The sequence below is a fragment of the Rhamphochromis longiceps genome, linkage group LG10 (assembly GCF_057381845.1).
Source record: "Rhamphochromis longiceps isolate RC_006_pf linkage group LG10, R_longiceps_female_GT1.1, whole genome shotgun sequence".
NCBI classification, from domain to species: domain Eukaryota; kingdom Metazoa; phylum Chordata; class Actinopteri; order Cichliformes; family Cichlidae; genus Rhamphochromis; species Rhamphochromis longiceps.
This window is the reverse complement of record NC_140566.1, coordinates 16,865,040-16,879,316: the sequence shown is the minus strand read 5'-3', so window position 1 is coordinate 16,879,316 and position 14,277 is coordinate 16,865,040. Positions and strand designations below refer to the sequence as shown.

Below are 14,277 nucleotides of genomic sequence, written 5' to 3'. Positions count from 1 at the left end.
AACTTGGATAGCATTTGACATTCAGTCTTTTTAGATAATTTTATACACTTACCACCCATTTTATTAGGCAACAGTAACTCAAATAACCGCTTGTTACAACCAACATATTTTGGTCCTGGACATAGAAATAGAGACATGTCCCTCATGACTCCAAATGAAACGTAGTGCACAGCAACCAAATGCTGAAAGAGAGTGTCCACAGCTGACTGTCGATGGTATGGTATAGCTGTGAGGCGTTTGTGTACAAGATAAATGCACATTTGAGAGTTCTGTGGTGTAGCTAAAAAAGACTGACCTACAGAGATGTGAAAAAAGCGGCATTCAAATAAGTCATTCCTTGCCATATTAATCAGGGAGTACATACACTGACAGGATGATGTGACTCACAGTGAGGGAATCAGGTTGGGCTCTAATATTTTTTCTAGCAATGTCCGATTCAGTCTAACATCTGTAAAAGTTTTAAGGCACTTTCCACCAGCACTATCAAAAAGAATTATGGAAGAATGATTTGTAGAATCAAGGAATCGGTGTCCTGGTTGCACATGCTAGACCAATGGCTTAATAACACAACAATGCTATTGCCTTTAATCTGTCACTATCTATGCTATTGATTATGGTGTAATTATATAAAATTATTATTTTTTTAAAAAAAGTGACAGTATTGTGCAATGAATAAAAAGTTTTATTTATAAACTTTTTATTTTTATAAAAAGTATTATTTATTATTATAATAAACCTTACTTCATATAAACTACACAAAGTGTTCTCTAAAACATCCAGCGGCTCCGGCTGGTCCGGGACATTGTCACGGGTTTCTCCAAAAGATATGCCTTCATTGAGTACAAAGAGGAGCGATCTGTGGTCGGGACAGCTAACAAGCTGGTGGTCGACCAGCATGAAGTGTTCGTGGATTTTGAGCAAGAGAGGACTCTTAAAGGATGGGTGCCGCGGCGGCTCGGCGGCGGGCTTGGAGGGAAAAAGGAATCCGGACAGCTGCGGTTCGGCGGCAGGGACAGGCCTTTCCGTAAACCCATCAATCTCGGGGTAGACCCGGTGCAGGAACGAGGTGGTGGTGGTGGAGGGAGGGAGTGGGGCAGACCAAGCGGGAGAGCCAGAGAGGATCGGGACCGACACAGAACAGAAGAGTGGGGCAACAGAGGAAGGAGAGATGACCGGGACAGAGGCCGAGAGTGGGATGACCGCAGGCACGGAGACAGGAGCAGGCATGAAGCATGTGGCTGCACTTCAGCGCTACTGCAAGACTGACGGATGGTTCAAAGCACAGCTGAAGGCTTTCAAAGGAGGACAGTGAATGAGTGTGTGACTTGGATAACTGTTTGTGTGAAAGGTTACTTTTTTGTATGCTGATATTCTTCAGATTGTACTGTATGGTAATCAGGACTCTGCCTGTGGCTGTCATATTCAGTTCTTCTCAGGGAAGTCTCAGGAATGACAAAGTAGGGTTGTTGTGTTTTGTTGGGTTTTTTTTTTTTTTTTTTTTACAAGTCTTTATTCTAGCGAAAAAATTACAATACGGGTGGTGTCCAGCCAAATGAGGCTTACATCCATCATGTCAAACATGAGCGCCAGCAGCCAGAATCACTGCTTAAGAGTCCAATTGGATTGCTTTGGGAAATCGGAACTGTATTTTTATACAGTTATCATAAATATTATTACCCCACATATACAATTCAAATTTTATTTCTTGCAATTTAAGTCCCAACAGACTTTTTTCCCCATTTACTACAGAATGTTGTTTATCATGTAGATAAACTGAGACAAACAAAACTGCATTTCTTTTTCTGATATTAAGATATTCAAGGGATTAAATGCATAGTTAAACTTCTTTTCACTGACAGAAAGGGAAGTTTCGCTGGTCCGGCCCACTCAAGGTCAAAGGCTATATGTGACTCGCAATGTAAAATGAGTTTGCAGTTTTGTTTTGTTTTTAAAAAAGCATAAGTTTAAGAGCACATTGTCAGCTCCATTTCTTTAAAAAAAAAAAAAAGTAAATCAGATTATATCATAAACAATAAAATTCGTCATTGTTTTGAAATCTAAGGTGTTACTGTTTGTCAAAGTGTTGCAACATGTTTAAGATTTCCCAAGTTGGGTAGTTTTCCAGTGTAGCCTCATGTGACCCCTGTTTTCAGAGTTGGTAATGATGTGTTGTGCAAGATTTATACTTGAGGGAAGAAAACTCAGTATTCAAACACATTTACTCCTTTTTCCATATACATGCAACTCAGGAATTTGAATCAAATGCTTACTCAAATCAAATCAAAATCAAATCAAATCACTTTTATTGTCACATCACATGTGCAGGCACACTGGCACAGCACATGCGAGGGAAATTCTTGTGTGCGAGCCCCACAAGCAACAGAGATGTGCAAACACAACAACACAAACGAGCAAAATACAAGAATGGCCAACCTGAAACTAATAAATATATGTACAATATATAATAGTGTATGCATTTCTGGATGTGTATACTAAATATTTTCCTACGTGTGTGTGTGTGTGTGTGTGTGTGTGTATACACATTTTTACAAATTAAATAGTAAAAAAAAATAATAATAATAATAATAATAAAATATATAAAATATACAGAGTTGAATATGTGCAAAACAAGTGGCATTTATATACAGTGTGGAGTGCATAATGTTGAAGTTCCAGTAGTGAAGCTGAGGTGTCTATGACGTGTTCAGCAGTCTGATGGCCTGGTGGAAGAAGCTGTCTCTCAGTCTGCTGGTACGGGACCGGATGCTGCAGAACCTCCTTCCTGATGGAAGCAGTCTGAACAGTTTATGGCTGGGGTGACTGGAGTCCTTGATGATCCTCCCCGCTTTCCTCAGGCAGCGCTTCCTGTAGATGTCTTGGAGGGAGGGAAGCTCACCTCCAATTATCCGTTCAGAGCACCGCACTACTCGCTGGAGAGCTTTGCAGTTGTAGGCGGTGCTGTTGCCATACCAGGTGGTGATGCATCCAGTGAGGATGCTCTCAATGGCACAGTGATAGAAGGTCCTGAGGATCCGGGGGCTCATGCCGAATCTTTTCAGTCTCCTGAGAAAGAAGAGGCGCTGCTGCGCCTTCTTCACTGTTTTGTTTGTGTGTACTGACCACGTAAGATCCTCAGCCAGATGTACTCCAAGGAACCGGAAGCTGCTCACTCTCTCCACAGCAGCGCCGTTGATGGTGATGGGGGTGTGTACTTCTCTGCACCTCCGGAAGTCCACTATCAACTCCTTTGTCTTTGCGACGTTGAGGGTGAGATGGTTGTCTTGACACCAGTGGGTCAGGGCGCTGACCTCCTCCCTGTAAGCCGTCTCATCACCGTTGGTGATAAGACCCACCACTGTAGTGTCGTCCGCAAACTTCACAATGATGTTGGAGCTGTTAGTGGCTGTGCAGTCGTAGGTGTAGAGTGAGTACAGGAGAGGGCTCAGTACACACCCCTGTGGAGCACCAGTGTTCAGTGTGATGGGGGATGAGGTGATGCTGCCCAGTCTGACCACCTGGCGTCTGTCAGACAGGAAGCTAAGGATCCAGCTGCAGAGGGAGCTGCTCAGTCCTAGATCCTGCAGTTTCCTGTCCAGCTTCGAGGGAACGATGGTATTGAATGCTGAGCTGTACTCTACAAACAGCATCCTCACATACGTGTCTCTCTTCTCCAGGTGTGACAGGGCAGTGTGTAGTGTCAGGGCTATGGCATCATCAGTGGACCTGTTGTGGCGGTATGCAAACTGTAGAGGGTCCAGTGAGTCGGGTAGTGCAGAGCAGATGAAGTCCCTGACCAGCTACTCAGCTCTTACTCAGCCATCTGATCCTCGGTCCTGCCCAGTGAGGTCAATCAGCTTTCGGTTATGGGTCACTGGGTGGATTCTTAAACTGTGCACAAGTATTTCTGAAGTCATCAATATGAAAGATGACGGGAAATGAATCTCTTATTTCATTAAAAGGTAATTCTCTAATGTACCAGAAAAAAACAAGAGGTAGAACTGACTTTTATTTCCAAGTATGTTCTGAGTAGTAAGCTGTCAATTGTAGTGTTATTTATACGAAGAGACAATGAAGTTAGTGCAAACACATATACGTCAAACACACTGAAAACTGAGGCTTTTTTCCACTGGTTTGTGTTTATTACTGTATGATTATTGGGAATACATGCTGGGACAAGACAAATTTCAAGCATTTGTTAAATATGACTTTGACATTTAATATTAATCATGCATGTATGCAAACATGCAAGATGATTTCCACTGCCACTTAGAAGTCATGCTTAGCTGGTCTTTGCCTTCCACCGTACCCGACATTCACGATGGGCCAGCCTGGGTAAGTCTCTCTTTGGACCGTGCTGAAGTTGATCCTGTGAATCAGAAGAATCAGAGCACGCAGACACAGAGTAGCTGCTCCCTACATGAAGGACACTGTGATGATGATAAACCTGCTCTCACCTGAACGCAGGGTTAATGCCAATGTTGTCAGGCTGCGGGAAAGCAGGTGTCCGCCTCCTGTGGCAGGAGGATGGGGGAGGGAAGTCTTTCTGATACTGAGACTGCATCTGGGCTGTTTCCTGTTCGTTTTTTGCTGCTGCTGACATGTGATCACGGTTGCCTTCTTGCTCATTCCCTCTCACTTCTCTGTCCTCGCGTCTGTTTCCTCTTCCTGTTTATCATGAGGATGCAGGAGGAGAATGGTGAGATTCCTGTTGTGTGTTACAGCCTGCTGAAGGGTAATCAGAACTTTGCTAAAGGCAGAATTTCATCAACAGTAATCACACTTTCCATAAATAAACTTTCTTACTTTCTTGATCATACTACATGTATTACACTATTTGCTTTTTTCATTTTAATCTTGAGAGAATAATACTTTATACATAAATGAGATGAAATGTTCTTATGAATATAAATCATTTGCTTTGGATGTCGCAGAGCTGTGTGAAGGACACGGGAACACATACACAAATAATTACTGCTGAGGGCAATCCAATCCTGTGTCTGTGAGTAAGAGTGGCAGGAATTTCACTGCACAGCAGAGAAAACAATATCACTCCTCCAGATGCTCTGTGTCTATAACAGCATTTTCACATTTAACCTTATATGGTCTTTCTTATGTTCTATTTGAGGTATTAAATACTTTATTACAGTGTTTTTCAGTTTAATGGCAGTGTAGGGTTTTTTTTAATCTAAGCTTTAATCACAAAATCACCTTTATAATCTCTACCATCTCTGCCTTCTCACTCATAGCACACTGCCCAAACCATTTCCAAGACACACACATGCACTGAACAGAAAGCCACAGCCTTGCGTGCACTGTGCCATCATAAATGAGTCTTATCTTTATACAGACATGATGAGTTTACTCTCTAGGGTGAGCCAAGTCTGTTGACCTTTGCCTGGATCTTGGTCTGGGATAGGCCTGAAGCAGAAAGCCTCACGTGATGTGGTCTCCATCTTAGCAGGTGTGTCCGGGTAGAGGAGGAATCCTAAAAAGGGTGAAACGTAGACTGTTGACTCTTGTTCCCCTTTTTTAAACCCACTACTTTGGAGTGATTCCAGTTAGCACAGAACATGTAGCCCAACGCTGTTCACAGTTTCTGAAATCTTTCCAGTTAGGTCTCTTTTTCACAGCTTGTTTACTTTGCATATAAATTCTATAAAATATGCGTAATGGCAGTGACAATTAATCATTCACACAGACCTGATTTTTGTGACAACAAAACAAAGTTTTATTTCTGTCTGTTTATTTAGTGATGTGCACCGAGATTAAAGCGAGATCAGAAATAATGACGGTAATTTTGAATCCTTTTGTTATTTCTTGACTAGGACATTGTTTCTATTTCTGTTTTACTCTTTTCAGTGTTTGAACTTTCTTTCATTTTTGAAAAAAACGATGCAATGTTTTACTGTATTTCTTTCTTTGATCCCACTGGGAGCCGTGAAACTAATGGAGTTATTTGTGCAAGGGGAGGGAGGGAGGGTGGTGTGGGGGGTGATGAGTGCAGTGGTGGGAACAGAGCTTTGCTGACTGATACCTCCATGTTAACCCTGGAAAGACTTGAGAACATTTCCCAGCTTTCATTTTCATCTTCGTTCCCATTTGTGAAGCCTAAGATTCACTCTGTAATTTTAACTTTCTTCACCAGATGCAGAGGGTTTTTGTTTTTTGAAATTAGTTTTGTCATGCCGCTCTCTCCCTTTAAAAAAAAAAAAACATTCGAAAAACAAAAAGAAGCACCACGAGATTCAGAGGTTCGGTAGACCTTGTACCGAGACATACTCAGTATGTGGGTTAGGAGAACAACGGATAAAAATTGGGGGAAATTGGATAAAAAGGATAAAAAAAATAACACTCACATACTGAAAATGCACAACATAGTGGTAAAAGTCTCAGACAAATAGGGTTTAAAATGACATCTTCCGCCAACACCTCAGATTATTGTTGTCATATATTATAGTAAGTGATTTGCAAGCTTGTGAGGAATTTACAATAAACAAAAAAATACCTTAAAAAGGATTGCATCACTTAAGAGTTTTTCCATAAATATAAGACTACCTGCTGAAAAGTGCAGGCTCAAACAAGCCCTCTAATGTGAAAAAAGTAATGCTGGATTCATGTCAAAGACGCAGGGAACATTGCTGAGTTCTAGCCAAATGCCCCAGGGTAACTACTGAATGGGAAACTTGTCATTTTCTCTTCCCCCCTTCTTTTTTCCCATTCCTTTCTTGGCTTGGTGTGTCACTTAACACTGCTGTGGTCAAATTTATTTTGCCATCATCACACTTGGTACTGTGCAGCCACCCTTGCAAGACATTTAAACGCATTAACTTTGGAAACAAGGCTTAGCTCGGCACTTCTAGCTTACGGGTGGTGATATTTTATGCCTGTCTGTCAGCAAGACAAACTACCAAGTCAAGCTTGGTGGACAGGTGAAGCGAATCCAGATCACTTTTATTTTAAATTCAAAAACAGATCGTTGGCTTTAGTGGAGAATGGAGTCTCTGGCCAACTTTCTAGTTTACTTATTACCTAGTTGAATCAGTTTTTAAAAAATGGTCATCCAGCCTTTATTTTAATAATATTACTTATAAAAATTCTCATTTTGGAGCATATTCCCTTTTAAACCTGTCTGACTGAACTCACGGACCAAAGTTTCAGCATTCTGGTACTTCATCTGCTTTATTGTCCCAGCTGGTTACTGCTCTATCTGCCAGCCACCGGTGAACAACAGAACACCATGACTACTGCAGTAAACAAGCTTTAAGAAGCTCTTTGTATAAGCGGGCACACAAACACTCACAGTGCAGAGAAATATAGGAAGTAGAGGGTAACACGGCAGAAAGCTTATGTGTTTTTTTAAAGGAAGGTAAGCATTACAGTCACAATGCCCTCCATTTTAAATTTCATAGTTATTATTCTTGGATTTGGTAGTTTTTTTTTAAATTAAATTCTGATAGTTTTTTTGTCTTACTTTTTAATGCATCTTTTCTAAAACTTTTTTAGGAGCAGACACCAAAGATTTAGAACATCGGGTGATGCCAGTGATCCAGGAACCAGCAGACAAAATGTTCTTTGAAAATGCCAGCCTGCAGCAACCACGTCGCCACCACGAATTCTTTCTGCGCAGTAGACCCTACAGGGGCGAACCACCAACAGTGGCAGGTAAAGTCCTGCTGCTCCTTCATACCAGCAACAGATAAAGTTACTTATGCTCTCAAATCCTCCACTGTCAGCTTTAATCATCTAAATTAGTGTTTGTAAAAAAAGCTCAGTGGCAAAGGAAAAAAAGAAAGAAAGTTCAAACACTGAAAAGAGTAAAACAGAAATAGAAACAATGTCCTAGTCAAGAAATAACAAAAGGATTCAAAATTACCGTCATTATTTCTGATCTCGCTTTAATCTCGGTGCACATCACTAAATAAACAGACAGAAATAAAACTTTGTTTTGTTGTCACAAAAATCAGGTCTGTGTGAATGATTAATTGTCACTGTCATTAAGCATATTTTATATAATTTATATGCAAAGTAAACAAGCTGTGAAAAAGAGACCTAACTGGAAAGATTTCAGAAACTGTGAAACTTGTAAAATATGTGTACACACACACACACACACACACACACACACACACACACACACACACACACACACACACACACACACACACACACACGTAGGAAAATATTTAGTATACACATCCAGAAATGCATATACTATTATATATTGTACATATATTTATTAGTTTCAGATGTAGCCATTCTTGTGTTTTGCTTGTTTACATTATTGTATTTTGCACAACTCTGTTGCTTGTGAAGCTCGCACACAAGAATTTCACTCACATGTGCTGTACCAATGTACCTGCACATGTGATGTGACAATAAAAGTGATTTGATTTGATTTGATTTGATTTAACTGGAATCACTCCAAAGTAGTGGGTTAAAAAAGGGGAACAAGAGTCAACAGTCTACATTTCACCCTTTTTAGGATTCCTCCTCTACCTCAGCCAACAGGTGAGCCAAAAACCCCACCCCCCCACCTTAATCAAACACTACAAACAACAAGGAGGTATATGCTGTTTGAAAGCTGTCATCAGGACAAGAATATGGCACCCAGTCAGTAACCCAGCCATGTGCCTTTATACTGTCAAATGAAGGTGTCAAAATTAATAAACACACAGTCATTAACACGATCTTTGGGGGCTGACCTGTACTATGTAAGGTTATTTGATGGTGAATGCCATGAGACTGAGCAACCTTCTTTAAGACTTTCTTTGCATAGCATTTGCGTGTTCCAGTTATTTCCAACCATTTAATAAATACAAGGTATTCTGGGGCTGGCGTTTAAAAAAAATTGTATTCAGGAAAAACCCCAAATGTGATAATAATAAAGATTCATATGTGCAAAAATGTGAATATTTCCAGTTTTCCTCTGTTTTAAAGAAATTGAGAGTTTAGTGCCTTTAGGTTTAGTACTAATACCCAAGCAAAACAAGCTAAATTAACATTCTTCTGCCACTTTTAAAAAAAATACCCACTGTTTATAGAAAAAAAAATATCAAAAACATCACTGATATAGTTAATGTGGACATGGTCTTTTTATATATTTTCAGTAATCTAGCCGAAATCAGGTAACACCCAATAGTAGCTTGGTGGGTGGAGGTTAGGCGGTGGTCCTGCTGTTTTGGGCCCTCAAGGCAGTTGTCAGCTGTTTGCTGCTTTCTGCTAGTTAAAACCTGTATGTAACAGCAGACTACAATATTGTAAAGGTGACCTACATCAACAAATTAAGGTGAACAAATATTATTAATTATTAACTCGCGCAATAGCTGCTGTGTATATCACAGACCTACACTGTGCATAACACTGTAACTACCTTCCAAACTGTCCTGCTCATACTACACACACAAATGAAAAATGAGACACTCAAGGTTCAAGTCCCTACAGTGGTTCTGTTTGGAATGATACCCAGAGGACTTCCCTTTGGATCAGGTTGCATAAATCACTGCAAACTGTAAAGCACATTCGCTCCCAAGAATCAGCTATTAATCAGCGCGTACTTACTTTTAAGGGCAGATATGAGCATGTTTCCATCTTTGATGAGGTCTTTTATGAACCTGTTGGTTCGCTCCAACTCTATTTCATGGCACTGCAGCCGCTCTCTGAAATCCGGGCTGTCCAGGAAAGAATCACTGAACTCCAGCGTCGGCAGACCCATCGCTAGATTAATACACGCCGCTAATTACGAGAGAACAACAGCACCACGCCTTCTCTGCCTCCTCGGCGAGACACCAAACGGTGTTTCAGTGTGCTCCGAGCAAATTTCTCAGAAATTTCCTCCAGCTACTCTTTTTCATGCCTTTCTTACTTTTTTCCCAGCAGAACTTCCGGACACAAGAACACAACAGAGTCTCTGATAGAGAAGGCTTGGCTAAGCTATACAACGAGCTCCATGCAGCTTCTCTCCAGCCTTCTTACTGTCGCTACTTTCATATAAGGCGTCGCGCTGACTTCTTATTTACTTATTAGGTGAAGCAAAGCGGACGTACGGCCGTGCAGAGTAACTAACAGGGCTTAATGTTGGTCGCACCAAAGAAAGAAGTCGGCAAAGACTGGCTAACTTTGTCTACGGACGGATCCTAGTCTTGTTACTATGGGAACGGGAGACTCCTGCTGGCGCGTGCTGAAATTGGTGGAAAACTTGGCAAAGAATACAAATGGGCCGATAACTCTGTGATCCACAGGTTTTTAACAATATGAACACCAGCGGCAGCAACAACAACAATAATTTTAATAATAGAAAATACTCGAGCAAATTTTTAAATAAATTATTTTCCTATGAATAAATACTTAAATAACACAACAGCTCAAATTAAAGTCCTGAAAATCTGTTTCATTTCAGCGCGAATTGTCAGTATATTCCGGGTGAAGTGAAAGCGTTACAAGGAACTGAGTATGTCAGCTGATGTGTTAAAGGATTAAAAAGTACCCTGCCGTTTTTCCCTTTTTTTCTCTTTTTTTTAAACCCCGTTTTCCTCACAGACAACTAGAGACGCCTAGATGTACTGTACATCGATGAGCCACCTCATTAACTACATAACTACAGGGTAACTAACACTGATTGCCTGTTACAATGCAGTGTTCATCTGGGATACTTTGGGTGCTGGCACTGGGTGGTGTTTTGACACTTACCAACCCACCTGGACATTGTTGCAGACCAGTCATGCATCCCATCGCAGTTACACTCCCCAGTAACAGCAGCCTCTACAAGTGGATGAAAACCAGACCACAAAAACTGCTCAACAAAGGTATTAAGCTACTTTCCCCAACAAAACAAGCCCACTGAGAATCCAGAGCACACCTGATCTATGGAGGTCCCAGGCAGCCAACAGGACCTAGAAACCAATCCACTGTTAACATCCCAGTGGTAGACTCCAGGAGAACACGTCCTACTGTATTTCAGTACCCCCAATGCATGACAACTAATGTGACCAGATCCAAATAAACGTAGGACCAAATAAATGTGGGACAAAGTGCAGTGACTATAAGGGAGAATGACATGGACATGTTACTCGTACTGAGCAATGGGTTAAAAATGTGCTATATCTGACTCAAACACACACACAATATGTAAGCTAAAGCTTGAGAATCAACCACTCCGTATCGCCATATAACCCCAACAGACCACTTCAGTCTCAGAGTGCTGGCTTACTCATGGTTCCTTGGGCATTTGAAAGTAGAAAGGGAGGCAGAGTCTTTGGCTTTCAAGCCTCTCTTCTATGGAACCAGCTCCCAGTTTGGATTCGGGAGATTTTGTTACCCTGCAATAGGTTTATGGTTCTGGGGGCTTTCCATGATACACAGAGTGTTTCTTCTTCACTCATCTTTTTTCGCTCTCCTTGTATTTGTACACTACTCTGCATCATTAAATATTAATACTTTCTGTCTCTCTCCCACAGCCTGTCTTTGTCCTGTCTCCCTCCAGTCATTCACACACACACACACACACACACACACAGGGTCAGTTCAAGTGGCTGCCCCTCCGTGAACTTGGTTCTGCTGGAGGTTTCTTCCTGTAAAAGGAGAGCTTTTCCTTCCCACTGTCGCCAAGTGCTAATTGTTGGGGTTTTCTATGTGTTATTGTAGGGTTCTTACCTTACAGTATAAAGCACCTTGAGGAGGTTGTTCTTGTGATCTGGCGGTATATCAATAAAATTGAATTGACTGTGAAGCACAAATATGCTGTATTTATTTAAATTTCTTTCTCTCTCTTTTTTTTTAGTATACACACTTCTGTAGTCCCCCTTAATCTGGACATAACTGTTGAAAGTGTCATCTATTTCACATGCTATCCGATGGTTAAGTGATGACGTGACAAATCCTACTTCCGGGCCTAAAGTAGTCTGCGTTTAGGGTTGCCAACCGTCCCTTAAAATACGGAATCGTCCCGTATTTAGAAACAAAAGTACACGTCCCGTATTGAGCTAATAAGGGACGCACTTTGTCCCGTAATACAGTGAGAATCAAAAGTAGTCTATAAATGTTTATGGAATTAACACTTTGTTTGAAAACATAATTCCCAGCCCCTCTCCTGCTTTGTGACCAATGAGCTGACAGCACACTTATGACAATTCGAGTATGACAATTCAGATTACCGCTCATCTCATTGGTCGAGGAAAGGTCGCTTGCGGAGAAAATACCGGAAGACAACAGATGACCACAACAAGAAGCATGGCCAACAGGGGAACAAACGCCGACTCTGCGGTGCAAGTCTCGGATGACAGTACACCTAAAGCTGGGCAAACACTGTGCGATTTTTTTCAGTCACGTTATTCAGCTCCTGCTCAAACTGCACGATTGACTCGCAGGGGTTAGAAGTTCGTATGTCACGATGTACTCTCACACTATACGGCCCGATGCTCTGATGGGACCTGAGTGCTCACACTGTGCCTCCATAACATGAAGGTTATAACAGAAAATCTGTCGCTCGCTCTCTCTGTCTTTCACTCACACAGACACACCACTACCATCAACTTTGCTAAATTGCTAATGAAAAACATTGATCAGGCAGCTGTGATTGAGCAGCAGTGTAAATCCAACTATTTTCACGGTTGTTGTGGTTGTGATAATTTTGTGATGCCACATCGAAAAGGCTCGGATGAGCTTTCCAAAGTTCTACAAGTTGTGCCTCCATCGCTTGTGTCCAGATCACACGCTGCACAGCCGTGCTGCGCCGTCTTTTTCACCAACGTTTACGTTTGCGCGTGAGCAGTGTGAGCGGCTGTGGTGAGAACCTCACGAGCGATTGATGATCGGGAGCTGGTCGTGAGGTGTTAATCACTTCTCGTTACCCCACGTATACTACACGACGCACGATGAAGGCCAAAATCGGTCCGATCACTCAAAAATCGGCTCAAAATGGGCCAAAAATCGCACAGTGTGAGCCCAGCATTAGAGCAGCAATGTTTGTTCCCCTCAGAGAAAGGGAAGAATGGGAAAAGGAAAACACCTGGCTGGAAAAAGTTAATATGGGCATGTGCAGTGAATATCAGCGCTATGTGGCCAGAAGTGTGATAATATCATTTATTTTGTGTAATAAACAACTGCAAGGATAGATGATTACAACAAATTGATGACTAATACATAAAAGTAATACATAGATGAATAATGATGATGAGTTATGATGCGTAATCATGGGAACAAGCGGGTTTACAAACAGGAGCAGCTGATTAGCATTAGAAAAGCTGAAATAATACCTCAACTGAAGCCAATTGTACTAAATGCACTAAATGTGCACTGTTACAAGAATATTTTTCTTTCTATTGTTTTCTATTATTTTAAGTTAAGCAGGACAGAGTGCTTTTAAAGAAAGATTTACTTATATTCTCAAAAGTTAAGCATGACAGGCTTCTGTTTAAGAAAGAGACCTGTTTTACTGTGTTAATGTTGTCATTTTGAGCTAAAAATAAATGGCTAAATGATCATTTGTTTCACATGTGTTCATATCACAAAGAATAGAATATGCATCTACTTAAATCAACTTCAAGTCAAATGGTTAAAAAAATAATTTCACACACAAAAAAAGAGCTAGAAAATTCACCACACTGGGAAGGGTGAAGACAACTGGGTCGCCCGGCCCTGGCCACGAGGTGTCCCTTATTTATTTTTCAGGGAGTTGGCAACCCTATCTGCGTTTAATATGGCTTTTGTGTTGTTAACATGTTTAATGTTTTGTATTTTCTTCTATTTAATCTCAAAAAGCTCCTAAAACAGTCAGTGATCACTGTTGACCTCCCTCGGCTTTTATTACCGCTAATCATTTATTTAAGCTCAGTTTTTAAAACCTTAGAATGTAACTGCAGCCCAGCCCATGCAGCAGTATATGAATGACTAACCTCGTATTGTGGATGGATTATCTCAGTTGTTCTCCTGGCTGAAGTTTGGTCCTTTTACAGCATCCTGCCATGCGATTACATTTGTTCCTGACCACCGAGAACACTCACGTTAACTTTTATCGAGTGGGAAAAAAGTTAGCTTGTTTATATTATGCTAACATAGCTGTGTTGCTAGCGGTCACATAGCACATCATTATATACCAGCTAGCCCAACTTCAGTAACCCTACAAACGTCACTGCTGTTTAGCTTTCTGTCTTCATTTATGTTGGAAGTGATAGCAGAGCTGTACGTTTTCATTTGTTTCCAAAACCCGGCAGTCAGGACATGCTATATTGTGTTTAGATAGAAGCTAGCGAGCTAACTCCCTGCTAACTTCTAACTCCGTTA

General features: G+C 41.2%; 1 protein-coding gene and 1 pseudogene across 4 annotated transcripts; one reads left to right on the top strand and one right to left on the bottom strand.

Annotated features, from left to right (window-relative positions):
- Positions 1-154: 154 nt before the first annotated feature.
- Positions 155-1,564, top strand: LOC146660608 (U11/U12 small nuclear ribonucleoprotein 35 kDa protein-like; annotated as a pseudogene).
- A 2,134-nt stretch (positions 1,565-3,698) lies between these two features.
- LOC146660607 (uncharacterized) lies at positions 3,699-10,173 on the bottom strand. 4 transcript variants are annotated; one of them, XM_085420554.1, is made up of 5 exons: positions 9,559-10,173; positions 5,363-5,485; positions 4,455-4,665; positions 4,307-4,366; positions 3,699-3,833 (listed from the first exon to the last, which is right to left on the bottom strand). In XM_085420554.1, exons 1-5 carry the CDS (start codon positions 9,710-9,712, stop codon positions 3,809-3,811), a joined length of 573 nt encoding a protein of 190 aa, XP_085276680.1. In that variant the 5' UTR covers positions 9,713-10,173; the 3' UTR covers positions 3,699-3,808. The 4 variants fall into 4 exon arrangements, with proteins under 4 accessions (XP_085276680.1, XP_085276677.1, XP_085276678.1 ...); XM_085420551.1 differs by having other exon boundaries at positions 3,749-3,888; XM_085420552.1 differs by having other exon boundaries at positions 3,749-3,888; positions 5,390-5,485; positions 9,559-10,172.
- Positions 10,174-14,277: the final 4,104 nt, after the last annotated feature.

What these genes read in the sequence shown, in the direction of transcription:
- LOC146660607 (XM_085420551.1), bottom strand. Translation starts at nt 9,712, where the DNA reads ATGGGTCTGCCGACGCTGGAGTTCAGTGATTCTTTCCTGGACAGCCCG. An exon ending in GACTTGGCTCACCCTAGAGA is followed by an intron (nt 4,666 to 5,362) that starts GTAAACTCATCA and finishes CATGATAAACAG; the next exon opens with GAAGAGGAAACAGACGCGAG. An exon ending in GGCATTAACCCTGCGTTCAG is followed by an intron (nt 4,367 to 4,454) that starts GTGAGAGCAGGT and finishes TCTGATTCACAG; the next exon opens with GATCAACTTCAGCACGGTCC.